The following is a 26,985-nucleotide window of genomic DNA, read 5'->3' as shown; positions in this document are numbered from 1 at the left end:
CACCTTTACACTTGCAACTTTTATCACTATTACTATTTTGGATCGCTTACAATTTATAGGTATATCATTTGTACCTTGGAAATGGCCAAAGACTAATTCCTATGCTCCTTATGAGATCGATACTCTTACTTCAAAAAGGTTACAACTAAACCCTGTGCACTTGCAGGCTATCGCCTATCCCTACAAATTAGGTGAGTAACCATCCCACGCAGGTGGCCAGACGCCCTGGGGATCAGGTGAGCAACCACCACCTTCTCCTCCTCCCACCCCTCTCTGCCCTCCACTGCCACACCAACTCCCCTAAGCCGCCGGTGCTTGCCACCCGCTGCCAGGCATCGCCCCCTCACTGGACACCAACCCAACTTCTCCATCGTGACGCTCTTCGATGAGAGCCTACACTATATTTGAATAATGAAACTGAAAAGGTGTGCTTTTGAATGTTGTGAACTGTGTGAGATAGAAACGTAAAAGTTTGAATTATTCTGCTTTGAAATTTGAATTAAACTAAGTTGGTATGCAAACATATATTTTCCCCGTTTCAAAATAAGTATCGCTGATTTAACATAAAATTGGTATAAATAAAGTTATACTAGTAAATTAACAACACTTATTTTAGGACCAAGGTGTATGAGACTCAGTGAGTGCATGACTGTTGGGAACAGAGCACAGAAGAACACGCGAAGACACCAGCCTTCACTTCACGAGCAAAGATTCGTTGCTTGATTTGCTCTACCACCCATCTCAGCCACCGGCGGCGACCTCAGATGGGCGCCCGGGAGCGCCGCGCCGTCCACCACCGCGCTCGCCTCCGCCTCCTGCCCCACCACCGCCACCTTCTCCTCCTCCTTCCGCTGCTGCTCCTCTTCCTCCTCCCGCCCCTCTCCGCGCTCCTCCTCCGCCGCGCCAACTCACTGGGCCGCCGCTGCCTGCCCCCCGCCGCCGAGCACCGCCCCCTCGCCGGGCAGCGGCTCAGCTTCTCCATCGTCACGCTCTCCGACGAGGACCTGTCGGGCCGAGGCGTGCGGGGGCGGTCCTTCCGCGGCGTGCTGGCGGCCACCGCGCGGAACAAGCGCGCCTACGCGGCCGCGCACGGGTACGGCCTCGCCGCGCTGCCCCCCGGCGCGGTCGACCCCGCCCGCCCGCCCGCCTGGAGCAAGGTCCTCGCCCTCCGCGCCCACCTGCACCGCCACCACTGGCTCTTCTGGAACGACGCGGTGGGTCGCCGCGGCCGCGCCACCACTCCCCTGTTGGTTTATGCTCTCCTACACTAAGAAAATAGTATAGTATCTGATGGTTCTTAGTTTTTTTACTCCTTGGAACCAATGGTGGTGGTGTATTGATCTTAAACGGCCCTTGATTTCAGGACACGCTGGTTACCAACCCTGGCATCTCGTTGGTAAGCCTGATGCTTTTATGGAATCTTGTTCTAACCTCTTGATGTTTAGTTTTGAGTTAATATATAATTTTGTTTCTCCTATTTACTTGTGCTGAAGGAGGAGATTTTGTTCTCGGTGATTGGGCATAGTGATTTTGATGCATCGCCTGATCTCATTCTGACAGAGGATATCAATGGGGTGAATGCCGGTAGGCGAAACTGGCGCATTGTTCATTTCTACTTCATGTCTGTCTAAATCATCTGACTAGCAAAGTAATGTCAACTTTTGTGATATATCACACTCATTAACACTGAATGTCTGCTTACCTACTACTGTATCGTGAGAAATATGCATAGGATAGTTTTGTATGGCACATTTGTACAGTAAGGCTGATCCGTGCCTGTGGGCTAGAGCAAACCAAGCAAGGGAATAGGCACTGAGATTCACATCTTGCTAATATCCTAGGGAAGCATACTTGGAAAAATACATCCACAATAATTCATTTCACTTCTCTTATTATTTTGTTACTATAGTTCACAATCTTACATTACCGTTCTTATAGACAGGAGGTTAAGCACAAAGTAAGATACAGACATTTCATCCATCAAATATTGACCATGCTCATGCAGGACTGTTCTTCATAAGGAGGTCGAAATGGAGTGAGCGATTTCTGGATACATGGTGGAACCATACATCATTTGTACAATTTGGTTCCACAAAAAGTGGGGATAATGCAGCGCTGAAGCATATTGTGGATCACTTGTCACCTGAAGAAACACAAGCACACGTCCGTATAGCAAAAATGCAGTGCCTCTTCAACTCATACCCCTGGGTTGCTACGTGGAAATCAGTTCACCGCCTGATGTTCCACCCGTCCACTACATGGAAAGGTTTCCTGATATGCTTATTCCCTATTCATTCCATAGATGCTGTAGTTATTTACATTCGAAAGTGAAAGAAGCACTCGATTGGTAATGAAAACTGGATCTCCTAAGAGTTCTTCAGATTTATCTTTATTATCTACTATGCTCATATTACTTCTTGGGTTTGCCAAAAGTTAAGATAGCAGGTGCAAATTGAAGTGCTACATGTGCCTTTTGTGATTGAATATCAGTCCATACTAAGCTAAACGGGGCACTGGTATGTCGAATTGAGCACATGATATATGTGGCTTAAGTGTAATGTTTCTGAATACTGAATACATGATTATTCCCAGAAACAGAATCTGAATTAAATCAGGAGTCTGTTACTCATGAACAAGAAAGATGACATGTACTGTTCTCAAGAAAAATATCATATGTAACATGTCAGTTTTTTTTTTGAAAAGGAGGATGACCCCCGGCCTCTGCAACATGTCAGTTGTTTATAATCAACCAGACACTGGGTTGTTCTTGTCACCTTATTCCTGTTGGCCACTGCTTCACTAATTTATAATCAAATTTTAGTTCCTTTCTTTAGAAGAAGTTTTGCCTGTTATGTATGGCACATATCAGGTGCAAGTATCCATTTCGAGAAAATATGAAAAAATAGGCCTGGATGAATTTAGAAGGTGGACATTAGTTAATCAAACATCTGTTCTAAGTGTCAACTTCAAACTTGACTCGTGTTAGGAGAAACTAAAAGGAGAAGCCCTTGACATATTCTAAGTTATAGAAATAGACAAAAGTCACCGCTGACTACAGTTTTTTCTGTTTTTATTTATCATAACACAAGTAAATTTCAAATTGAAAATTGAAAGCTCTGTTTGATCAATTAAATACTTCTCCAGGATTCTTTTTAGAAAACTATCCATGCTTCATGTTTGTTTGGTGCTCGAATCATGCTTGTTTTTCAAATTCTCACCAAATTCATGTTGTTACTTCATACATTGCCATTATCATCTGCACATAGTTGCTCATTGCATGTTGACTGTGCAGGGGCTTATTCAGATGGAGATTTCATGGTCCATTTTGCTGGCCTAAATGACAAGCGAGGCTGGACATCAAGAATTCTTAGAGAGATAACTCACCGATGAGGATAATTACCCCAATTTTATAATGATCAATGGAGGATCTAGAAGTTTATGTGAAGAGCCTGGTTGTTTTTGTATCATATTCTGTTGTAGACTGCCATTTTAGTTGGACAGCATGTCCCGTTTCTAATCATCTATTATTAAAAGGTTGCCTCCCCCTAACTACTTCTGCAAACCTCTCATCCAGCCATGTCATAAAAAATACTCGACATTCATTTCTGGACAGCTCTTATGCACAGGTGTTTGATTCAGAAGCACAACACAGCCATCTGCCTCCTTTAATACCTCGCCAATATCCACCGATCTCTCACATCCAACAGATCAACATTGCAACATGACATCAACTTATCAAGGCTTCTCTGCCATCACCGGGGAATGTGGAGCTGCTGCTGCTCTACGACTTACTATGTGGTTAGTGTAAAAAGTGTCAGCATTGGACCTTGGCATGCCACTGACATTCTTGAGAGGCGCCTGTTGTCGTCCACTTCGTGTGTGTCTGCGAATCTGCAGGTATGGTCACGTTCCAGTAATCACTCTTGATAGGCAGTGTCCTTTTGATACTTCCTTGTAGCTGTTGTAGATTTTCCATATAGTTGATCCGGTAGTCAGCCTCCTTCTCCGATAGTTTCTCTAGGATTTGTTTGTGTATTCTCTGATTGCACCAATGTGTTTTTTTAGCTTGATTTATGATTTATCTATGGTAGGAACTTATTGTTCCAAGAACTGTAGGATTTTTTGCCAATTGAAATGGGAACTTGGAATGGTTCAGGCTCAACTTGTCGGTCATTCAACCTTTTGATGTTAGGTTTGTCAGTAGAAGAGATGTAGATCACATCCTGAGAACCCTCACTGCAGCCTGGGCAGGCAATGCAAAGCCTGTGAGTTCAATGTCAGTAATTAAACTCCACATCCATCTGACCTCTATATGGGTGTTTTTGCCACCATCTAACTCCCTCCCCTCATTCATCTCCCTTTGAGTTTGTCAGTTGCAAACTCATACATCTAGTTTTTGCAGTCAATTTGACACCAGGGCAAAATATCTGAATCGGTTGTTTACTCTATTAGCAGCACACCTAATCCTAAAATATCTGAATGTCTATTGTACTTACTGCCCTCAGAGATTTATTCGATGATAAAAGTGTGGTGCCCACATGAAACTACATCCATGCCCACACACCCACCCAGCCAATATGCGACTCTTTATTCCTCCTCTTTTCAGTTTATCTCTCTTGCTTTTTCCCCAAGGTCTGAAACCAGAACCAAATCTAGTTGTGACTAGCTCTCAGCTTTTGATCCCCGAGCGCAAGGAGTGGAAGAGATGAGAGTGAGAAAGTATTCCCTGTGCTCACTGATTGCCGCCGTATGTCGAATGGAACCGGAGAAAGGAGTGGCTGAAGATCATGGGCGCATGCGCATACACCGTCCATGCCGTCGGAATCACATTCCCCTCCCACTCGCCTCCTCTTTATATCACGTCCCTCGCAACTTCTTCCCCGCCCCAAGAACCTCACACACGGGCCTTCCTCATGAAGCAGAGCTCGGCTCCGAGAACCTCGCACAAGTCCCAAGTGTGTTTGTCTGGTCTTACTGCAATGATCATTCGTTTGTTACAGATGTTCTAGTTCCGAATGCCAAGATAGAGAAAATGCTACTAGCAATAATCTAATTGTTGGAGTGTTCCATGTCCCAGGCCGGTCTCTACTGCCATGCCATGATCGGAGACATATCCTCCCGTACATCGTGGGTGAGGATGAAGAAGAACATGACGATGAGCTTCCCGGCGAGGAGCCGGCGTTTTTGCCGGTTGAACGACCTCACCATGTCGACCGCCTCTTCCTCGACAAGTGCCAGGGAGATCTGCTCGTGCCATGATGAGGTCGTTCAACCAGCAAAACGGCGGCGGTCGTCGGCGGCGGCGGGCCCGGTCGCGCCCAAGCCCTCACGGGACACTGAGGCGCAGGACCTACGAGGTGGTAGGAGGTGGACACCTTTAGGCACTCGTCAGTGACCATCATGTTCTTGAGAACTGGGTCTCACCCCATTGGCCAGGCCAGCAAGGAGTGCAGTTAGCCCACCCTCGTCCGGCCAGCCGGCGTCAGCGGTGGCGACCCCATAGCCGGCAAAGCACGCCCTGCCCTTCACCTCGAGGGCGTCGTGGAATGGACGGTACCTCTCCACGGCGTCGTGTGGGCCTGCGGCATAGCAGTTGGTGATGGCGAAGCGGCGCTCGGCCCCGGCTCCTGTTTTCAAGAATGCGGATTTGGTTCTACACATGAAGTAGGAGCATATGATTGTGTATACGGAAGACGAAAACAGCCTCCGAGATGATGCCCATGATTTGCTCTGGCTCGAGCCTATTGTTTTTCTATGAGTTGTTTGTGTGCCGTCTGATCGCAGCAATGTGTTCTCGTTTATGAGCCTGTGATCTATCTATGGTAGGAACTTATTGTTCCACGAACTGCAGGATTATTTGGCAGCTGAAACTGGAATTTGAACGGTTCAGGCTCAACTTGTCGGTTCATTCAAACCTTCTGCTGCTGGGTTTGGAAGTAGTACAGGTGTAAATCACATCATGGGAACCCTCACTGCAGCCTGGGCAGGCTCTTTTTCTTTTTCCTTTTTGTAACTTACATTACAAGAGGTTATTGTTTGTCCCCGTCAGGTGCCGCTGAAGCTACTGCTAACTGCGGAAAGAACTTGGCTGGTGAATGCTCAAGCAAAGTTTGGCGTCGATCGAGCGCTGATCGCGATCATGTACGAGTAATACTGATGATGGTGGATGCTGTAAGCTTGACAGTTGGGTGGGGTTCTTGAGAGCCTGTCGTGCAAAGAGATAATGCTGTCAATGTGATGGTTAAGCTCGCACTCACACTCAACACACATCTTAAGTCTCTGATATATAGAAGGCACACCCGTGAAGCATTATCTCTTTGCCCCGCTTACTGACTAGGGTTGCTATATCATGGACTGAATCATAGATAATTTCAGCTGACATTCGAAAAAACAGATAATTTCAGCTGTATTATTACAAATAGAAATAGATTCTATGGTTGAAGAAATATTGCAGATTATTTATTTCTGTATGAAAGTAGTATAATAGAAGAAGCATTGGTGGAAAATATTGCAGATTATTTCTGTATATGGAAATAAAAATGAAAAAGAATTTTTGTGTCTGTCAGACAACCACTGGGCCATCCTGCACAGGTGTGAGCCAGGCAGGAACGATCATCTACAGCCGGTCGGATCTACCCATCAGGTGAATCCTGGCCGTTAATCACGCTCTGGCCCAGTGGTCAGAATTCATCAACCAGACTGAAGTGCTTGCCTCCTTATTGGTAAAGGATGCAGCGGTACGAGCCTATAGAACAGATCCTGTTCAAGTAAGGTCGTGCTTCAAAATGCCGCACCCCGCCTTATAAACCGGTTCCGCTCGCCGTAAACTTCCGAGGTGGGACTAATGTATCGCAAGCAACGCTGCAGCGCCTGCCCGCCTTGGCCAGAGACACAGGAAGAGCTCGTGGGTCTCGGCCCATGAGGCTGGGCTGGAGAACGAGCCCAGCCCAGCCCATCTAAGAACAGCCGTCTCTCTCTCATCGCATTTTTCTCTTCTGTTTTTTTTCCTACCACGGAGAAATCGCTCCAGCTTCCAGAAGCCATGGCCGGAGCTCCGCCGATCTTCCGGCAGCAATGGCCGGAGCAGGAGAAGAAGACGGCGAAGTAGCCGCTCCTCCTCCTCCCCCTGCCCCTCACACTCTGGCGAAGCCAGTAAGCAGCAGTGTAGACATTCCTGAGTAGATCGATCGATTGCGGATACATTTCCCCCCTTAACCCGCCGTTCCTTCCTCCCTGCAGCGCGCCACTTCGACGATGAGGCGGCGGGGCGGAGCACCACCACGGAGTCGGCGACGATCCGTCCTTGCGGATGGAGAGCCTTCCTCGCCTGGGGTAGGGTAGCTGCCATTCCGCCGGTCCCTCTTTTCTCTTTCTTCTCCTTGAATCAGAGCAGGGCAAAAAAAAAAGTACTGTATTTACTTAAGCATTTCACTGTTACCCGGAGGATCCAACCAGTGCGTGAAAGTTAGTCTGTGATGTGATTCCTGTGGTGTTCTCCACGGATCTTAACCTCTGGGGCAAATAAAAAAAAGGTGTTTTATGGGGTTAGTTGCCTGGGACAGGGGCAGGGAGCATGGATTAAAATCCAACCCGACTAAAAATTCAGGCCCTTCTTTGACCCTTGTCATGGGAGATTCAACCTGCTGTCATGTCACTGGTTCCTCTTAAAGAGGCTGTGAGGAGGACAAGCATTGTTTGGAGAAGTTGGAGAATGCTCTGGACATTCCGCTGTAATCTGTGTTTTTATGGCCCCAGTGGTCTGGATTTAGACACTGATGAACGACACATTGATGTTTTCTCAAAATAAAACGAGCTAAGTTCACTGAGGCTGTAAATTGGGTTACTAAATGGCATAGTGGGATATGGATCGATAACTTCTGCATCAGGTGTGGTTTGTATAAAGAGGACTTTGGTCATCTTGACAGGTGGATCGGCTTTGCCGCTTCATTGGAAGCGAAGATCATAGCTTCTGACCTGAAGAAAAATTATTCGCTATCCGAAGAAGTTCATCACTTTCCTCTCGAGGCCTTGGGTGTTCAAGGCAGCTTTCGTGTGCAGTCCTTGTTTCTGGCTGCTGTTTCTATAAAGCCACACCCAGGTATATGTGGGTTTACAGTACTGATCAGCAGGACTAATTTAAGCATATCACACCAACTTGACAAACTTCAACATTTACTAATTCAAGGAATGAATGTCAAGATGACTGAGTTTCATGCTGCTGATCTTGCCCATTATGAGTATGAAGGACAACGGGTCCCTACAGTACTTTATGGTTGCTCGAAATTAGATAAGGCTACAATAATAGTGTCTAAAGGCAGCAAAGGACTGACCCATGTATTCACTTTAGTTCCAAGTATTTTTCAGCAAAGATACTACATGTGCAAGCTTATATACATGGATATGAACAGGTTAACTGGTGTTTATTAATTTATTTATTCATTCTTGTTTGCGTACATTATAGTTCTTGAAATTGGATTTCAATGTCATGTTTTTTGTCCTTGTTATGTTTCAGTTGCAGTAGCTGACAACAAGACCACCTGGCATGTTTATGCATTTGAGGCATCTGACTTGTCCAATTAACTGTCTTCTCTAGGCAGCCAAATGCCGATAACGGAGTTCTTCAACTTACCCGCTGTTTGGATATTGTGCCCCGACTGGAGACGTTGCATTTAGATGTGAATGCCATTTTTATCAATTTATATAAAAAAACACATGGATCTCAAGTATACTGCTACTGCCTGATTGCATCATTTTTCAAGAAAGACCTGTACTTGGACTGCTTTGACCGACTGATTGCAATCTTTTGAAATGCAGATGGTATATCTGAGCCTTGACGACGGTGGGAGCGATGAGGTGGTGGAGGAGGTAGGCTCCCATATGAGTCACCATGGTCATCTCAGGACAGTCTACATGAGCGGGTTCCGGTGCTACAATGATCAGGTCAAGCTGGCGTACTGTATCTTGTAGAATGCTCGTGATCTCGAGCACATGGAAATACAGCCAAGGGTCGCGGCCGGTATGTTCCCCATTTCAGGATCATGGCGCTGGCATTCTTGAGATGCACCTGTCGGTGTCCACTTCGTATGTCTCTGCTGATCTGCAGGTATGGTCGCGTTCCAGTAATCACTCTTAGTAGGCAGTGTCCTTTTGATACTCTCTTGTGATTATTGTGGATTCCCCATGTAGTTTGATCTGGTGGTCGGCCTCGTCCGACAGTTTTTTTATGATTTGCTTGTGCGGCAATGTGTTCTTGTTTATGATCTATGGTAGGAACTTATTGTTTCAGGGACTAGATTTTTTTGCTAACTACTCCTCAGTAAACAAATATAAGATTGTTTAGATCACTAAACGCTCTTATATTTGTTTACTGAGGGGGTATAATGAGAACCTGGGCAGTTCAGGCTCAAGTTGTCAGTTAAGTCAACCTTTTGCTGCTGGGTTTGGAAGTAGTAGTACAGATGTAAATTAACTGCAGCCTGGGCAGGCAATGCAAAGCCTCCATCTATACTTGGCAACTGCAATCACACAGTCCCATACATCTATGCTTGTATTTCTTGCAGTTAATTTCACACCGGGTGCAGTTAATTCAACACCGGGTTAAAATATCTGAACCGATTGGTTTGCTTCTATATATTAGCAGCACACCAAGTTCTGACGGTATGTGTTGCTCCAGGTATTGCTTCACGAAGCTTATCCATATGCTGTCTATGTCCACTACTCCATCCCTTCCATTTATAATTAAGTTCCCTCGGCGTGGATGGTGGAGAAAATCTAGCGTACGTATTCATCGCGTGGTCGTCCATGACCGACGATCGGCACCCATTAATTTCCACGCGGCATCATTGCTTGTTCTTTCCATGTTCTTGATATGATGACTTGGTTCTTCATGCTTGTAGCAAAATCAAAATTCATATAAAATTCATAAAATTCATATAGAGATTCCGATGAATAAAGGCGTGCTGCCGGCCACAAGCTTCTTGCCAGCTACGTACTGTTCATGGAGCATGCTGGTAACTTCTTCCACAGTCTGCATTCGGGATGATTTCTTTCTTTGACAATGCATCTGCTTGCATCTACAATGCTGGTAACTTCATCCCACGAGTATTCGCAGCATAACTTCCACAAATATTTTTTGTACTTCTGTATTCTTGTCTCTTTTTTCAAAATAAAAAATTCCTTCAGTCTGCGTGGATTAGTTAGGTCGTGCGACTGAACTGAAGTGCGAAAGTGCAGTGTTTCTAAGAAATCTGAAGCTAGAACCAAATCCCGATCGAGTTAAGCTTGCCTGCTCATCCATCCACGTCCACACGAGACCTGGCTAGCTACTCTCCCTCTGTACGGAGGGAGTACTAACTAGCCCAAGCTTTGATCTCTGAGCGCGCACAAGCACTTGGCTGTTGAGTGGGAATCGAATCGGAGAAAGGAGCGGACTGATTGCGCCGTACGTCGAATGGAACCGGAGAAAGGAGTGGATGGAGATCACGCACGCACGCACACACGGGGCGACCCATAGAGCCTTATCATCTTATCTTAACCCGGAAAACGGGGCGACCCATATAGCCTTATCATCTTATCTTAACCCGGAAAACGGGGCGACCCATATAGCCTTCAAGCTCTAGGCCGGGTCAAACATTTAGCCGGATTATAACCATGGGAAATATCCCCAACATCGCGCTTCCATCAGAACTCCTGCTCGGCCTGCACATACTCCGGATGCTCACGTGCGAACCTCGCCATCACCACCTCGTCGCTCTTGCCGGCGTGGCGCGGTGCAGCGGTGGGGTGGGGCGGCGTGGGACGGTGCGGGGCGGTGACATTGAAGGCTGAATCGGCGGCGACGAGGAGAAGACTTGAAAAATCTGCTGATTCACGGTGTCGGGCGGCGGCCGGCTGAGGAGGAGCGTCGGAACCGGCAACGGGGGCGACGGCGGGGCCGGATCTGACGTGGGGGCGGGCGGGCGGGCGGCGGCGGTAGCGCGGACGGGAGGTGGGAGGAAGAAGGGAGGGAAGCAAATGGAACGGCAGTTGGCGGATGGCGCGCAGCTGAGATGTATATTTACATCGCGAAGTGTTGTACTTTACATCTTCAGGGGACAGACATGTAGTCACGAAAGATTACTGCAGCCGTAAGGCACGGCATCAATGTGGCACATAAGGCAACAGGTGCTTTGATCTCTGAGCGCGTGCACATGGATGGCTGCTGGGCGAAAATCCTAGACTTACGGACAACAGGTCACGGAAGGAGCATACAGTAAGTAAACGTACGTCTGACCTTTGTCTTTCACCAATGTCCCTCTGTGTGTTGACCGATGAGACGACAGTAATAACTAACCTGATCGTTGACGTGTTCCAGGTCCCAGGCCGGTCTCTGCTCTGCTGCCACGCCATGATCGGAGACATCTTCCGGTACATCGCGGGCGAGGATGAGGAGGAACATGCCGATGAGCTTCCCGACGAGGAGCCGGCGTTTTTGCCGGTTGAACGACCTCACCATGCGCCTGCATGCACGGTTCTTCCTCCACAGGTAGTACCAGGAGGACCTGCACCTGTTCGTGCCTTGATGAGGTCGTTCAACCAGCAAAACGGCGGCCGTCGTCGGTGACGGCGGGGCCTGGCCGTGCCTAAGGCTGTCGGCTTGAGGCACTCGTCAGTGACGACGATGCTATTGCAAGCATATCTCCTGAAGCAGCTGCCAGCCGGCGTCAGCTCGCGGCGGCGACCCCATACTCGGCGAAGCTCCTTGCCCTTCACCTCTAGGGCGCGGACGGAGCGCCTCTCCACGGTGTCGCGTGGGGCTGCGGCGTAGCAGTCGGTGACGGGGAAGCGGCTTCCGGAGCGTCGTTGCTCCGGCTCCAAACATGCGGCCGGCCGCCCTGGCTCGGAGATGATATCCGAGCCTATTGTTTTCTATATTTTGAATTTCCTGAGGAACGGCTGCATATCTTGTAGCGATCCATGGCGTTGGCTCTTTCTTTCTCGTCTCATAAAGTAGACACCAATGATTTGCTCTAGTTTGAGCCTATTGTTCTCTATATTTCGAATTTCCTCAGGAATGGATACAAATCTTGCAACGATTCATGGCTTTGACTCTTTCTTTCCTGTCTACTGTTCTCTATGTTTTGAATTTCTTGAGGAATAATTGCACATCTTGTAGCAATATTCATGGCTTAGACTCTCTTTCTCTTGTCCTGCAAAATAGATAATGCGCCAAATCATCTAGTAGTATTTACAGACGGATCTATTCTTTATATTATTCTAAGTCTCTTATTAATAACTTGTAAAATAGATAATTTTCCAGTGCCCGACAGGCAACAATAAGAACTAATAATTCAGAGACTACACTACTCCACCACACAAGCAGCGAAAACATGCTCAGCCAATCCTCACAAGGCAAATTAAATCAAATTAAATCTCCACAGCTGAGATATATTAGCAATATATCGTCAAATCCACACCGTTTATTTTCTATCCCTTTGATAATTGAACTGAAGATTAGCTTTAATATGACAACTGTGTGCAGAGTCACTTATGTCAGTGCTGACTTTTATAATTCTTCCTGATGCATCAGACTTTAATTAACTTTCCCTTCCAACAATCTATTCCTCTAATCTATTATTAGCCATTGCCCGTAGCATTAGAGTAATACTTGAACTGATTCATGTTGCTTTCGCAGATTTTCGTTAGCCTTATATATTCTGGATTCAATTTAAGATTTTACTATTGGAGCATGTCATTTAGTTGGGTGCTCGGCATGTTATCAATGTATAGAGCATTTAGATTACTACACTAGTGATCTAAACGCTCTTATATTTTTTTTACAGAGAGAGTACAACATAGTCTTGCAAGACGCCTCCCTCTGTTGATTTCTATTTCTAAACATAAACATATGCCTGACCCACTAGAATCTCCCTTGAGGTGATGCGAGCGTCTGTCTCGCTATAAGCGAAATACAGACACGCCCATGTTGTACAAGGCCAGGTCGTCAGTTTTTTTTCTTCATGAACAGTTTTCGTATTCGTGAATATTTCATTTATTCATGATTTTTTCTCAAGTTCATTAACATTTTTATGAATTCACCAAAGTTTTTGGTATTAATGAATATTTATGATATTTTTTAAAATTTAGGAACATTTTTCAAATAAAAAATCGAAAAAGGAAATGAAAAAATAAAAATCAAAGAACGGGAAAAAGAATGAAAAAGAAAACAGGCTCCCGCGCCGCCGCACTGGGCCAGCCCACAGTCCGCGGGGGATACGTGTTTGCTTACTGCCCCAGATCTTCATATCAGCCCATTCCCAGCGAAAGCACAGAAGCCCACCTGTCCCCTCCCAAACTTACGCACGCTGAAAGAAAAAAAAAACTCGCCGTCGCCGTCGCCGTCGCGGCGGCAAACCCCACATCTCCCGCCTCCCAAAAATGGCGCCTCCTCCCCTAGGCGACCCCACCCACCTGCTCCCCGAGGTAGCCTCCCGCCTCTCCACCCCTTCTCCCCCGCCGGCGACCCACTCTCTACCTCCACCACATCCTGGCGTCATCCCTCAACCCCTGCGCCGCCGCCTCCGCCTCCAGGGTCCTCGACGCCGCGATCTCCCTCGCGTGCTTCGACCGGCCGCAGGCGGCGCCGATACGCTATGTGTCGGGAGCTCCGCCCTCGCCGCGAGCTGGTGGTCCGCTCGTGTGCCCGTCCTCGTCGAGAAATTGAAATTGGGGGATCGTGTTCTCTCCAGTTCGGCCTAATAACTGCATCCAGTTCGGAGAGAACACGATTCTGCATATTGTCGCATTGCATTATGCATTCTGGGCGTTGTTGAATGACTTCACCTTGTAATTTTTTCTCAGGCATATCGTTTATGTATGCAGGGGTATGGGTTCTGTGCTAGGACTTGTGCACGCAGGGTTATCATCAGTACAACAACAACAACAACAACAACAACAAAGCCTTTAATCCCAAACAAGTTGGGGTAGGCTAGAGGTGAAACCCATAAGATCTCGCAACCAACTCATGGCTCTGGCACATGGATAGCAAGCTTTCACGCACCCCTGTCCATAACTAGCTCTTTGGTGATACTCCAATCCTTCAAGTCTCTCTTAACGGACTCCTCCCATGTCAAATTCGGTCTACCCCGCCCTCTCTTGACATTCTCCGCATGCTTTAGCCGTCCGCTATGCACTGGAGCTTCTGGAGGCCTACGCTGAATATGCCCAAACCATCTCAGACGATGTTGGACAAGCTTCTCTTCAATCGGTGCTACCCCAACTCTATCTCCTATATCATCATTCCGGACTCGATCCTTCCTCGTGTGGCCACACATCCATCTCAACATACGCATCTCCGCCACACCTAACTGTTGAACATGTCGCCTTTTAGTCGGCCAACACTCAGCGCCATACAACATTGCGGGTCGAACCGCCGTCTTGTAGAACTTGCCTTTTAGCTTTTGTGGCACTCTCTTGTCATAGAGAATGCCAGAAGCTTGGTGCCACTTCATCCATCCAGCTTTGATTCGATGGTTCACATCTTCATCAATACCCCCATCCTCTTGCAGCATTGACCCCAAATACCGAAAGGTGTTCTTCTGGGGTACCACCTGGCCATCAAGGCTAACCTCCTCTTCCTCACACCTAGTAGTACTGAAACCGCACATCATGTACTCGGTTTTAGTTCTACTAAGCCTAAACCCTTTTGATTTCAAGGTTTGTCTCCATAACTCTAACTTCCTATTTACCCTCGTCCGACTATCGTCAACTAGCACCACATCATCCGCAAAGAGCATACACCATGGGATATCTCCTTGTATATCCCTTGTGAACTCATCCATCACCAATGCAAAAAGATAAGGGCTCAAAGCTGACCCCTGATGCAGTCCTATCTTAATCGGGAAGTCATTAGTGTCGACATCACTTGTTCGAACACTTGTCACAACATTATCATACATGTCCTTGATGAGGGTAATGTACTTTGCTGGGACTTTGTGTTTCTCCAAGGCCCACCACATGACATTCCGTGGTATCTTATCATAGGCCTTCTCCAAGTCAATGAACACCATATGCAAGTCCTTCTTTTGCTCCCTATATCTCTCCATAAGTTGTCGTACTAAGAAAATGGCTTCCATGGTCGACCTCCCAGGCATGAAACCAAACCGATTTTTGGTCACGCTTGTCATTCTTCTTAAGCGGTGCTCAATGACTCTCCCATAGCTTCATTGTATGGCTCATCAGCTTAATTCCACGGTAATTAGTACAACTCTGAACATCCCCCTTGTTCTTGAAGATTGGTACTAATATACTCCGTCTCCATTCTTCTGGCATCTTGTTTGCCCGAAAAATGAGGTTGAAAAGCTTGGTTAGCCATACTATTGCTATGTCCCCGAGACCTTTCCACACCTCAATGGGGATACAATCAGGGCCCATCGCCTTGCCTCCTTTCATCCTTTTTAAAGCCTCCTTGACCTCAGACTCCTGGATTCGCCACACAAAACGCATGCTGGTCTCATCAAAGGAGTCGTCCAGTTCAATGGTAGAACTCTCATTCTCCCCATTGAACAGCTTGCCGAAGTACTCCCGCCATCTATGCTTAATCTCCTCGTCCTTCACCAAGAGTTGGCCTGCTCCGTCCTTGATGCATTTGACTTGGCCAATATCCCTCGTCTTCCTTTCTCGGATCTTGGCCATCTTATAGATGTCCCTTTCGCCTTCCTTCATGCCTAACCGTTGGTAGAGGTCCTCATATGCCTGACCCCTTACTTCACCAACAGCTCGCTTTCTAGTATAGATGAATGCCACATGCTAGCTAACAATATGGTGGAGGTATCACATTCTTGGGCCAGGAACAACAACGGACACCCAAGTTATGCATACCATACTAGTACTGTAAATCACAGGAGGAAATCGCGAATGCCCACATTGAGGATACGGAAAAAACTTCATGTTTCAACAAACAGTGCCTATTCCCTTATTACAGCATTACGCAAACACTGGTCTGGTTCTAGCTTCAATGATGATTTTCCATCCAGTTGTAGAGGTTTGACTGAAGGATGAGCTTTAAGTGGTGAATGTTTCATCTTGTATGGCTTGATATTATTGGTGATATTTTCTGTAGTGATGTTTGAATGTGAAGATGCATGTCGTCATTTTGTCAGTCGACTTATTTTTCAAATACAAGGACAGTTCATCGGCAAATGAGCTCGCATGCTTGGTCAGGTCCCAACAACTCCTCATGTGCGTAATTTGTTTCATATGCATCGATCCTTGTTCTTGCTTTACGGTCTTCAAGCTGCTAGGGCTTGATGAGAAATTGATTATTTATTACATGCATCGAAGTGTGAAATTTATTGCCTAATGTGCAACGGGAATCTCGGAAGTGTACATTGATCTTTGGGCTACTGTATATAACTATACATTTTCCTTTGTTAACCTTCTCTTATAAATATTGAGTTACTGGCACTTTGTTATCCCTTTATGTGGTTACATTAGGCGACTTAGTTCTCCTATTTCCTTACTTGAGAAATACCTGCGTGCCATTCCTTTTACATATTTTACTGATTTGCTTTGCATTTTCTGTTTGCATGTGGTAGGGCCCTTCGTGGCATCTTGATCCGTCAATTCTAAAACATGATCTTTAAGTGATACTAATGGAAGCAATTACAAGACCCTTGCTTTGTATGGAAGGAATTACATGCTCAGGTAGCATGGCGTGCATTTTAATACGCTTTGTTTGCTCTCCACACGCATCTTCGATATACGATCATTATTCCATATCCGGTTTCTTGCAACGTAAGTTCACACCTCATACTACTTGGTACTAGCTGCTTTATATTTTTTGTGTGAAACTGAGTTTGTCGTGTTTATGTCAGTTTGTTTCTCCAACCATTTATACACTTTAAAATGAAAGTGCATAAATTACAGTTCAAAGGCGTCGTGAGACGGAAACCAACAAAGTTAGAGTTTATTCTATAAAACTGGGTTGTGAGCATGGACAGGTGAACTCTGCAAAGCTTGGATACTTATTTTCTTTTTCGAGGTAGGATACCTAATTATTTGTGGTGATGTGAAAACTGAAAAGAAAGAGGAGAGTTAAACAGTTTCTTTCTTGATGAAGAAGTGATAGTTTGGTAATACCAGAAACTGGAAATGAGTAGAATCACCATTAGAGGCTCCAGTTGTTACTTATGATGGGATTAGCTCCAATATGCAACCATTAATAGTCTTAGCAATAAAGTATCTAAACAAAGTACTCCAGCCGGCCAGCCCTAATAAACCACATGCTACTGTCTTTGCTCTCTTACTCAAAAAGTGTGCCCGTGCAGATAGGACTGCTGAGGCATCCTCAGTCTGTCATGTTCTCACCAGCTAATCAAAGTCTCACAAGGACGGCTCACTGGCAAATGAGCTCGCATGCTTTGGTCAGATCCCAACAACCCCTCCTGTGCGTAATTTGTTTCATATGCATCGATCCTTGTTCTTGCTTTATGATCTTCAAGTTGCTAGGGCTTGATGAGAAATTGATTATTTACTGCATGCATCCGAGTCTAAAAATTTATTGCTGAATGAGGCCCATACTCTTATGTTTTTAGGTGCGAACATGACATGGGTATGAGGCCTCTTTGGTTCAAAGGATTTCTACAGGAAATTTAGAGGATTCTAAACCTTAGAAAATTTTCCTGTGTCTTGTTTGATTCACAGGATTGTAATCTATTGGAATTTTCCCTTAGGATTCATTTGTATTAGATTTCATAGGAAGAAAATTATCCAGTCAAACCTCATGTAAAGAATCCTTTGTTTTTCCTGTGCACAATCAAACATATATGAAATCCTGTAGTATTGATGATGCCATGCCATTCTATTCCAGCATTTTAGAAATCCTGCTAATCAAAGAGGATGTTTTTTTTTTAGAGGAGGGAATCTCAGAAGCGTACATCAACCTTTGGTCTACTGTATATATTTGTTTTTCTTAACCCTTTATATTCTCAAACATATATACATTTTTTAGTTGTGCAATATTGAGTTACTGGCGCTCAGTTATCCCTTTTTGTGCTTAGTAGATCAGGTAACTGAGTTCTCCAGTTCACTTACTTGAGAAAAATCTGCCTGCCAGTCCTTGTACATATTTGACTGATTTACTTTGCAATTTTCTGTTTGCATGTGGTAGGGCCCTTCGTGGCATCTTCATCCATCGATTCTAAAACATGATCTTTGAGTGATGCTACGGTCTACGGGAATCAATTACAAGACCCTTGTTTTGTCTGAAAGGAGTTACATCGTCGGGTAGCATGGCATCTGTTTTAATACGCTTGGTTTGCTCCCCACTCGCATCTTCGATATGGAATCCGGTTTCTTGCAACGTAAGTTCACTCCTCATACTACTTGGTACTGGCTGCTTTATAATTTTTGTGTGAAACTGAGTTTTCCGTTTTTATGTCAGTTTGCTTCTTCAACCATTTTTACAGTTCAAAATGAAAGTGCACAAATTACAGTTTGAAGGCGCAGTGCCTCGAGCCAGAACCAACAAAGTTGAAGTTCATCTATAAAACTGGGTTGTGAGCGTTGCCAAGTGAACTCTGCAAAGCTTTGATTTTTTCTTTTGGAGGTAGGATACTGATGTGAAAACTGAAAAGGAAGAGGAGAGTAAAACAGTTTCTTTCTTGATGAAGAAATGACTAGTTTGGTAATATCAAAAATTGGAAACAAGTAGAATCACCATTAGAGGCTCAAGTTGTTACTTATGATGGGATTAGCTCCAATATGCAACCATTAATAGTCTTAGCAATAAAGTAAGTAAACAAAGTACTCCAGCCGGCCAGCTCTAATAAACAACATGCAACTGTCTTTGCTCTCTTACTGAAAAAGTGTGCCCGTGCAGATAGGACTGCTGAGCTGAGGCATCCTCAGTCTGTCATGTTCTCACTAGCTAGCAAATGAGCTCGCATGCTTGGGTCAGGCCCCAACAACCCCTCACGTGCCTAATTTATTTCACATGGTCGTCAAGCTGCAAGGGCTTGATGAGAAATTTACTGTTCCCAACAACCCCTCCTGTGCGTAATTTATTTCATATGGTCTTCAAGCTGCAAGGACTGATAAATTTATTGTTCCCAACAACCCCTCTTCTGTACTACTATTGGTTACCTGTCTGCTCCTGTGAATACATCTGCGCACAGCTACTCCATTCGATCCACACTGAGCATTTTTATCTCAGATCCACACAACAGCCATAGGAGTGAACAGGAGAGGAGAGTTGGAGCAATGGAGGCGACGGTGCTGAGCGTGGGCAAGTCTGTGGTGAACGGAGCTGTTAGCTATGCCCAATCTGCCGTTGCAGAGGAGGTGGCGCTGCAGCTGGGAGTGCAGTGCGACCAGGCCTTCATCAGGGACGAGCTTGAGATGATGCAGTCGTTCCTGATGGTTGCTCACGACGACCGAGACGACAACAAGGTGGTCAAGACCTGGGTGAAGCAGGTCCGCGACCTGGGCTACGATGTGGAGGACTGCCTCCAGGACTTCGCCGTTCGCCTCGAGAAGCCGTCCTATTGGTGGCACATCCTGAGGACGCTGCTTGACCGGCGTCATGTGGCCGTGGAGATGAAGGATCTCCGAGCCAAGGTCGAGGATGTCAGCAAGAGGAACCTGCGCTATCACCTCATCAGGGGCCCTGACGCTGACTCAAAGTCCGTGGCTGCTGCCGCCAAGCAGTACTCTGCAGTCAGCAAAGCCAGTGCTACAATGTTTGGTGTCAACGAAGCGAGGCGTGCCATGAAGCTGAGGGTAGATCTGGCCCAACTCATCGACCAGGAGCAGGGGGAGGATCTTAGAGTGATTTCAGTGTGGGGAACATGTGGCGTTCTCGGGCAGGCATCCATGATAAGGAAGGTGTATGACGATTCGGGCACGTTTGAATGCCGTGCCTGGATCAAGCTTATGCATCCTTTCGACCCGATCGTGTTCATGCAAAGCATTATGCGGCAGTTCTATGGATATTCTTTTCCAGAATTAGCAGCTGAGGGACGAAGTTGTCGAGAATTAGGGGCTAAAGTTCTCAAGAAGATGCTGATGATGAAGGAAGAAGAATTGATTGATGAGTTCAATGAGCATGTGAATAACAAGAGTTATCTGATTGTTCTTAACGATCTGTGTAGCATAGAAGATTGGGACTGGATTAAAACTTACCTTCCAGGCAACAGTAATGGGAACCGGATCATTGTGGCCACACAGCAAGTTGAAGTTGCAAGCTTATGCATCGGCCAGGAATGCCGAGTCTCAGAGCTTAAGCAATTATCCTCTGATCAGACTCTCTATGTTTTCTACCACAAGGTAATATATTTTCTATGCTCAAAAACCATCAAACTCATTCATGTTACATCCTTAATTTTGGTGTAAAGAAATTATTTTAAATTATTGACCAAATGAGCGCTCCTCAAATCTGTAAGTATATAAATTACACACTCACATCATTGACGATTAGGAGATTGATAGTGCTGCCAATGAAATGTTACAATACCTAATGATTGTTTGCTTGCGTTTACTGTTTAGAGACCTCAAGGTGGAGCAAATTCAATGGAGCCAGAGTCAAGCTCAAATGCAGCAGCCATTGCCACTACTAATAGAGCAATCTCTTCAGTGCCCATCTGTGAGATACCGGCTGGTGATCAAGCTAAAGATGCCGCAAGTGGACAGAATGCAGTCCGAAGGAGCCTCAGTCGCATCCTGTCGATGACGGCTGCTCTAGAGGGATCTGAAGTTGTTGGGAGGGAGAAAGAAAAATCTCGCATCCTCCCACTAATTGTGGATTCAGTTAACAAAGAACTTCAGGTTATCTCTGTTTGGGGAATGGGTGGTCTCGGGAAGACTGCTCTTGTCAAAGATATCTATGAAGGTCAAGAACTCAGTGGCACATTTAAGAAACGTGCTTGCGTCACAATCATGAGGCCTTTCAATATCGAGGAGCTCCTTAGGAGTTTAATTATGCAACTAATGGTGTCAGAAACTTCTGACGAGAATGACACAGCGAAGAAAACAATGTCGCTGTCAGTTCAAGAGCTGAAGAATCAGCTGGGCCGTCTTCCTGAAGAAAAGAGGTGGTTGATTGTTCTCGACGATTTGTCATCTACCACTGAATGGGACATGATATTGGAAAATTTACCTCAAACAAAGAATGCAAGTCGAATCATAGTCACCACAAGAGAAGAAACTATTGCCCGTCATTGTTCACGGCAGAAACAAGAAAATGTATACAACCTCAAAGGTCTTACTAAGGAGCATGCACTTCTTGTCTTCACAAAAAAGGTACTTAGAGAAGTCATGATAATGCTCCATTTGCTTTATTTGATATTTATACTAAGGGAGAAGTATATTTTTCGTCCCTCAACTCTTTCGAGAGTATAGAAATGGTCCCTCAACTGTAAAACCAGCAAAATTTGGTCCCTCAACTATTCAAACCGGATAATTTTAGTCCCTCATACCGCTTTGACTGTTTTTTTTCAGACGGGGAGTGGTTTTGACTAAAACTAGATGCATTGTACAGGCTGGGCGGTCACATCAGCGTGTACAAATCTGCAGGGTCCCACCTGTCAGCCTTAGGAAGAAAGAATAATAGCTTAAAATAAAATGCATTTGCACAGGTTTTGAATTTAATACTGGAAACAAGCTAGATCAGTAGGTAACCACCACACCACGGATACTATGTATTACACAGACAAGTATAAAATCTTTTGTAGTTTTGCAGATATTAAGCATGTTCGCTGTACTCATCTGCACCGGCATTCCATGTTCGAGTATAAGAAAAATAAATAAGAAAGTATCTCTCAGTATAAGGATATATGAGATAATGAAGCTGAATTTTATTTCTATCCATTATCATGTCAGGTGCGCTTTGATAAATATGAAATACAGTGTATTTGTCTGCATTACAAAAATGCTTACTCGATGGGTGTCTAGCCCGTGCTTGCACTTAGCACGAGGTGCCCCGTTCGAGTCAGTCGACGGATGATATATTTTTTGCACGTCTTTTTTTTAGACCACACTCTGTTCAAGTTTCGACCACTAACAGGCTGGTCCCACTGTTCCAAACAAAAACCAGTCCACGTCAGCAAAAAAATCAGCCAAAGTGGTATGAGGGACTAAACTTATCCGGTTTTAAAAATTGAGGGACTACAGTTTGCTGGTTTTGGAGTTGAGGGACCATTTTTATACTTTCGAAAAAACTGAGGGACGAAAAATATACTTATCCCTTATACTAACCATGGTAATATTTATACTAACCCACAAAACTCTCTATTTATTTCATGCAAAATTTGCTAAAACATTCATTCTCACTTTTGTCGTAGCTTGTCCCTTCTAATAGTGTATATGTATTGTTCCGCACAACGGAAATGACTTATTAACTTGACATGATGTATTGTTCCTGGCTTAGTGCTCTAGCCCACGACACCCTTTTGTTTCCTACGGGAGTTAGTACATTTGACATGATTTTTTGCTTCCTACCTTATTGTTGCAGTACAGCATGCTTCTGCCTCCTAAAGATATTCTCCATCCCACACATATCACATTCTCATGCATGCCTTGTACACATTATCCTCATCCATTATTCTTGCCTACTATTTCCATCAACTTTATGAACCCGGCAAGTGGCTATAGATTCATTCATGTCTCCACTCATTTATGTTCTACTCATGTCAAGTAACTGCCAAACCAATACATAGTGATATATCTAACTACGTATTTCATGTCATTGAATAGAGATCAAATTGCTATCATTGTTAAGTTGTATCTGAATTTTAACTATCACACGATGCTAATTTTCATATTAACTTGTTTGTGCACCACATTTCAGTTCTTGTTTGAAATGCACTTCATACACAAATCACATGCTATTTCTACATAAATTTTAGTTCAATAATCTAGCTATTTTTGGACATTATGCAGAGTTCTTATTGAAACGAAATTGTTATTTTTTTATTCTTATTTTCAGTTTCTAATTCATATATAATAGAGTTGCATTCCTATTATTTGTCCACAGGATAATCATTTACTCTGTCTTATCCACCTAAGTGGGTTTCTGCATAATCAGATTTATGTGCACCTCTATATCTAGGCCACCATGATAAAAAAAAAGTATCCTAGCCAAAGTGGATGAACGTAGTTGCTTCTTTTCGTTCTGGTTGAATAATATAATAGATAGATTTGTATTTTAACCATAACCACTTGTGTGTACAAATTTCAGGTATTCAAGGAAAATGAATGTTGGCATCGGCTGTATCCTGAGTTGGTTGAACAAGCCAGACAAATCTTGAAGAAGTGCAATGGTCTTCCTCTTGCAATAGTCGCCATAGGTGGCTTCTTGGCAAACCAACCAAAAACTGCCAAGGAGTGGAGAAAACTGAATGAGAATCTTAGTAGTGAGTTGGAGATGAATCCAGAGCTTGACACCATAAGAACAGTCCTTCTCAGAAGCTATGATGGTTTACCCTATCATCTCAAGGCTTGTTTCTTGTATCTTCCAATCTTTCCTGAAGACTACAAGATTAGGCTAACACGTTTGGTGCGGAGGTGGATCGCAGAGGGCTACTCAGGAGCGGTGCGCGGCAGGTCTTCCTATGAAATAGCAGAGAGCTACTTCATGGACCTCATAAGCAGGAGCATGATCCTGCCATCCCGGCAATCACGTCATAGTAGAAAAGAAATTGACTCTTGCCAACTCCATGATATTATTCGTGAAATTGGCATCTCAAAGTCAATGGAGGAAAATCTTGTTTTCAGATTGGAGGAAGGTTGCAACTTAAGTAGCCAAGGCACAATACGTCACCTCTCTGTAAGCAACGACTGGAAGGGAGACCAGAGTGAATTTGAGAGTACAGTTGATCTGTCTCGTGTCAGATCCATAACAATTTTTGGGGAGTGGAAGCCATTCTTCATTTCTGACAAGATGAAGTTGCTGCGGGTGCTGGACTTGGAAGACACTTCAGGTCTGGTTGATCATCATCTCAAGCATATTGGGAAGCTTTTCCACTTGAGATACCTTTCCCTGAGAGGATGTCATGGAATTTATCACCTGCCAGGTTCCTTGGGTAACCTGAGGCAGCTCCAGACACTAGATGTCACAGGTACAAACATAATCAAGCTGCCAAAGACCATCATCAAGCTCAGGAAGCTACAGCACGTTCGTGCGAGGGGTGTCGGGAGCAACGATGAATATGTCTGTGAAGAGTATTCAGATAAACTCCCGAAGCTGATGAGGAGCAAGCAATGCATCCTGACCTGCGCCTCGGCGGTGTTCTGCGTGGCATGCTGCGCGCCACAGGTTCTGAAGGAGACCATGGGCATGGACGGGGATACCAACAGGCGTGACGTCTGCACCACGTGCTGCTGCTCGTATCTGCCAATGCTGGCGACACGCCGGAGCCCACGTGGTGTTGTGGTGCCCAGAGGGATCCACAGGCTCAGAGCCCTGCACACGTTGGGTGTGGTGAACATCTCAAGGAGGAAGGCCACCCTGCGAGAGGTAGCTAGTCTCACCGGGCTGCGCAAGTTGGGAGTGACTGGCGTGGACGAGAGCAACGGCGGAGAGCTATGTTCAGCACTGGCTAACCTCAGCAGCCTAGAGACGCTGCTGGTGCAGTCGGAGGGTAAGCCGGGTTTATCTGGCTGCTTGGATGGCCTCTCCTCACCTCCGGAAAACCTAGGGAGTCTGAAGCTGTATGGCAACCTGGTCGAATTGCCGGCATGGATCAACGGTGGGCTAAAAAATCTGGCCAAGCTCAAGCTGCGGAGTTCCAGGATAGAGGACCATGATGCGGCAATAAAAGTCCTTGGGCGCCTACCGAACCTTGCCATCCTGCGTCTGCGGAAAGAGTCACTTGGGGGCGAAGAGGTCCATCTCCGTTTTCGTCAGGGTGCATCATTCCCGAGCCTGATGGTGCTAGAGCTGAGTCTCCCAGGTAAGCTCAAATCGGTGGAGTTTGAAAAGGGAGCCACCCCTAAGCTTGAGCTGCTGCAGTATTACGATCAGCCTGAAGAAGGCGCCGTTTCAGAAAAAACCGATGACGATCAGTTTGAAGAAGACCCCAGAGTTGGGTTGTTTTCTGGGCTAGCATTTCTGGGAAGCCTCAAGGAAGTTCTGCTCGAGGGTCACAACTACAAAGCCGACTTAGTGCAAAACTTGCGCTTGCAGCTTCATTCAAATCCGAAGCGACCTGTTCTCAAGATGGACTGACCTAAGCTCCCGAAGGAGTATGATGTTCCTGCTGCTGCTTACTTGTTTTGAACTGCCAACATGCTGCCACTCAACAGTTTTGAATTGTCTGATATGTTTATTTAGGAAAAGGTAAACAGCATTATCGTCAGATATATGTCAACCAAGCTTCAGCTCAGTTTGTCTCTGCTCTTTGCTACGAGATGAACCAATTCCTGGACGTGAAAATATCGCCCCTTCATGAAGAGAAGATGCCTCCCCACCCCAATTGCGGATGCCCTTATGTAACAGATGCATGTTCTATTATTTATTTTTAAGTATCACTTGTAACAGCTTCCTTAATGTTACCTAAGTGTGTTTTGAAATCTGCATTCCAACATGAAATATTTTTTCCCTTGAGCTGCTATCTTTTCTGACATGATAAGCAAAAAAATTGCACCTATAATATACACGGACAATTTGAATTAGTGAGATTAAATAAATAGGAGATTTGAGGAATCATTATAGGCACAATAGATGTCTTTTCCCTTGAGCTGCTATCTATTTATTTATACAGAGACAATTTGTGCCTATAATATACAGAGACAATTTTCTAATTAATGAGTTCTTAAATATTTCTTCCCTTGAGTTGCTATCTCCTACTTATTTATGTATAAAAATGTGAAGTTCAAATTAATTGGTGAGTACTTTAGATCAAAGTAAAACGGTGACACAAATTAGCATGGAAAATAGGTAAATGCACACATCTTACCATATAATGTTCCTATATTATATTTGAAGCACATAATGTTGAATACTGCTACCTCTTTTCCAGTTTACAGAACTCAATTCAAAAATCTCACCAACCAAGGTAAATGATGAGTGGTGGAATAATTTTCGTGGTTTATAAAAGCACTCAATTAATGCGCTCATTTTCCTCAAAGAATTGTGTTTATCAATGCATTAATTGCAATGCATGCATGCATGAAGTATATGTATTGGTCAAGTTTCTCATAATCCTTGCATGTGATGGGGAACAATCAAATTGAGACTTATAAAACGGGAAACCGAAATTTTTGATATAAGCCCTATAAACCAGGAAGGAGGGAGTATTTGTTAACTAATAGCCACTAGAGGATTTGTGTATCAGTATAAATAAATAGGAGATTTGAGAAATCATTGATTAGAAAAGACATCTGAATGCACTTAATCTTTTAGTGATTAAGCATGACCATAGCTAGTAAGAATATATGCCTACATTAACTGTTGATATATAAACGCTCTTAATAATCGAAAGTGCTCTTGTGAACTCGAGCTCACATGCACCCTTTGCTACAGTAAAATCAAAAAAATATTTAAAATGTTCAAAAAAAAATCTGAAATTCTTTTACAACAACCATTGATGTCTTTTTCACACGCGTGCATAATTTCATGACAAAATGACATTCATGCAGGTCTCGGTGAAAAAAACAAAATCGATGCTCCAAAATGCTTCCAAAAGCAGTTTTTTTCGAGCATGATTTTGTCTTTTTTGCTGAGGCCTCCACAAATGTCATTTTATCACAAAAATTGGCACGCATGTGTAACACACATCAATGTTTGTTGTCAAAAAAATTCAGATTTTTTAATATTTATACTTGAAATTGTGATTGAATTGTTACTCTACCATAAAAGATCATATGACAAGAATTATATAAGTTGATGTTTTAAGAATGATCGTGATGCCTTCATGTACGTATTTTATTTTTATCGACACCTCTATCTCTAAACATGTGGACATATTTTTCGATTTCGGCTCAAGCGAGGTCTAAGCTTGGGGAAGTTGA

At 44.7% G+C, this 26,985-nt stretch overlaps 2 protein-coding genes and 1 non-coding gene across 12 annotated transcripts; 2 read left to right on the top strand and 1 right to left on the bottom strand.

Moving 5' to 3' along the window:
* Window positions 1-636: 636 nt before the first annotated feature.
* LOC125520021 (putative alpha-1,6-mannosyltransferase MNN10) lies at window positions 637-12,078 on the top strand. Of its 10 annotated transcripts, none has more exons than XM_087532043.1 (11): window positions 637-1,214; window positions 1,364-1,396; window positions 1,494-1,584; window positions 2,006-2,266; window positions 3,293-3,534; window positions 3,627-3,897; window positions 5,078-7,152; window positions 7,240-7,332; window positions 8,815-9,103; window positions 9,674-11,261; window positions 11,354-12,078. In XM_087532043.1, the coding sequence occupies exons 1-5, from the start codon at window positions 765-767 to the stop codon at window positions 3,388-3,390; spliced, it is 933 nt and encodes a 310-aa protein (XP_087388169.1). In that variant the 5' UTR covers window positions 637-764; the 3' UTR covers window positions 3,391-3,534; window positions 3,627-3,897; window positions 5,078-7,152; window positions 7,240-7,332; window positions 8,815-9,103; window positions 9,674-11,261; window positions 11,354-12,078. The 10 variants fall into 10 exon arrangements, with proteins under 10 accessions (XP_087388169.1, XP_087388168.1, XP_087388167.1 ...); XM_087532042.1 differs by having other exon boundaries at window positions 3,614-3,897; XM_087532041.1 differs by having other exon boundaries at window positions 3,293-3,897; window positions 5,852-5,945; window positions 6,050-7,152.
* LOC125526205 (small nucleolar RNA U3) lies at window positions 6,557-6,777 on the bottom strand. Its single transcript, XR_007291621.2, has one exon. It is a non-coding gene; the product is annotated as a small nucleolar RNA U3 (small nucleolar RNA).
* Window positions 12,079-18,986: 6,908 nt separating the features above from the next.
* On the top strand, window positions 18,987-25,610 carry LOC125522058 (disease resistance protein Pik-2). Its single transcript, XM_048687131.2, has 3 exons — window positions 18,987-20,304; window positions 20,524-21,276; window positions 23,213-25,610. Exons 1-3 carry the CDS (start codon window positions 19,240-19,242, stop codon window positions 25,199-25,201), a joined length of 3,807 nt encoding a protein of 1,268 aa, XP_048543088.2. The 5' UTR covers window positions 18,987-19,239; the 3' UTR covers window positions 25,202-25,610.
* The last annotated feature ends 1,375 nt before the right edge of the window (window positions 25,611-26,985 follow it).

Source organism: Triticum urartu, chromosome 7A, assembly GCF_056163025.1.
Source record: "Triticum urartu cultivar PI428250 chromosome 7A, HENAU_Tu73, whole genome shotgun sequence".
In the NCBI taxonomy this organism is placed as follows: domain Eukaryota; kingdom Viridiplantae; phylum Streptophyta; class Magnoliopsida; order Poales; family Poaceae; genus Triticum; species Triticum urartu.
The sequence above is the reverse complement of the archived record's forward strand: the minus strand, read 5'-3'. Positions and strand labels throughout refer to the sequence as shown.

Bases quoted from the DNA above. Each gene is read 5' to 3' on its own strand.
- LOC125520021 (XM_087532043.1), top strand. From the start codon at position 765: ATGGGCGCCCGGGAGCGCCGCGCCGTCCACCACCGCGCTCGCCTCCGC. The intron at 1,215-1,363 runs GTGGGTCGCCGC...CCTTGATTTCAG, and splicing joins GGCTCTTCTGGAACGACGCG to GACACGCTGGTTACCAACCC. The intron at 1,397-1,493 runs GTAAGCCTGATG...CTTGTGCTGAAG, and splicing joins CCAACCCTGGCATCTCGTTG to GAGGAGATTTTGTTCTCGGT.
- LOC125522058 (XM_048687131.2), top strand. From the start codon at position 19,240: ATGGAGGCGACGGTGCTGAGCGTGGGCAAGTCTGTGGTGAACGGAGCT. The intron at 20,305-20,523 runs GTAATATATTTT...TTTACTGTTTAG, and splicing joins TCTATGTTTTCTACCACAAG to AGACCTCAAGGTGGAGCAAA. The intron at 21,277-23,212 runs GTACTTAGAGAA...TACAAATTTCAG, and splicing joins TTCTTGTCTTCACAAAAAAG to GTATTCAAGGAAAATGAATG.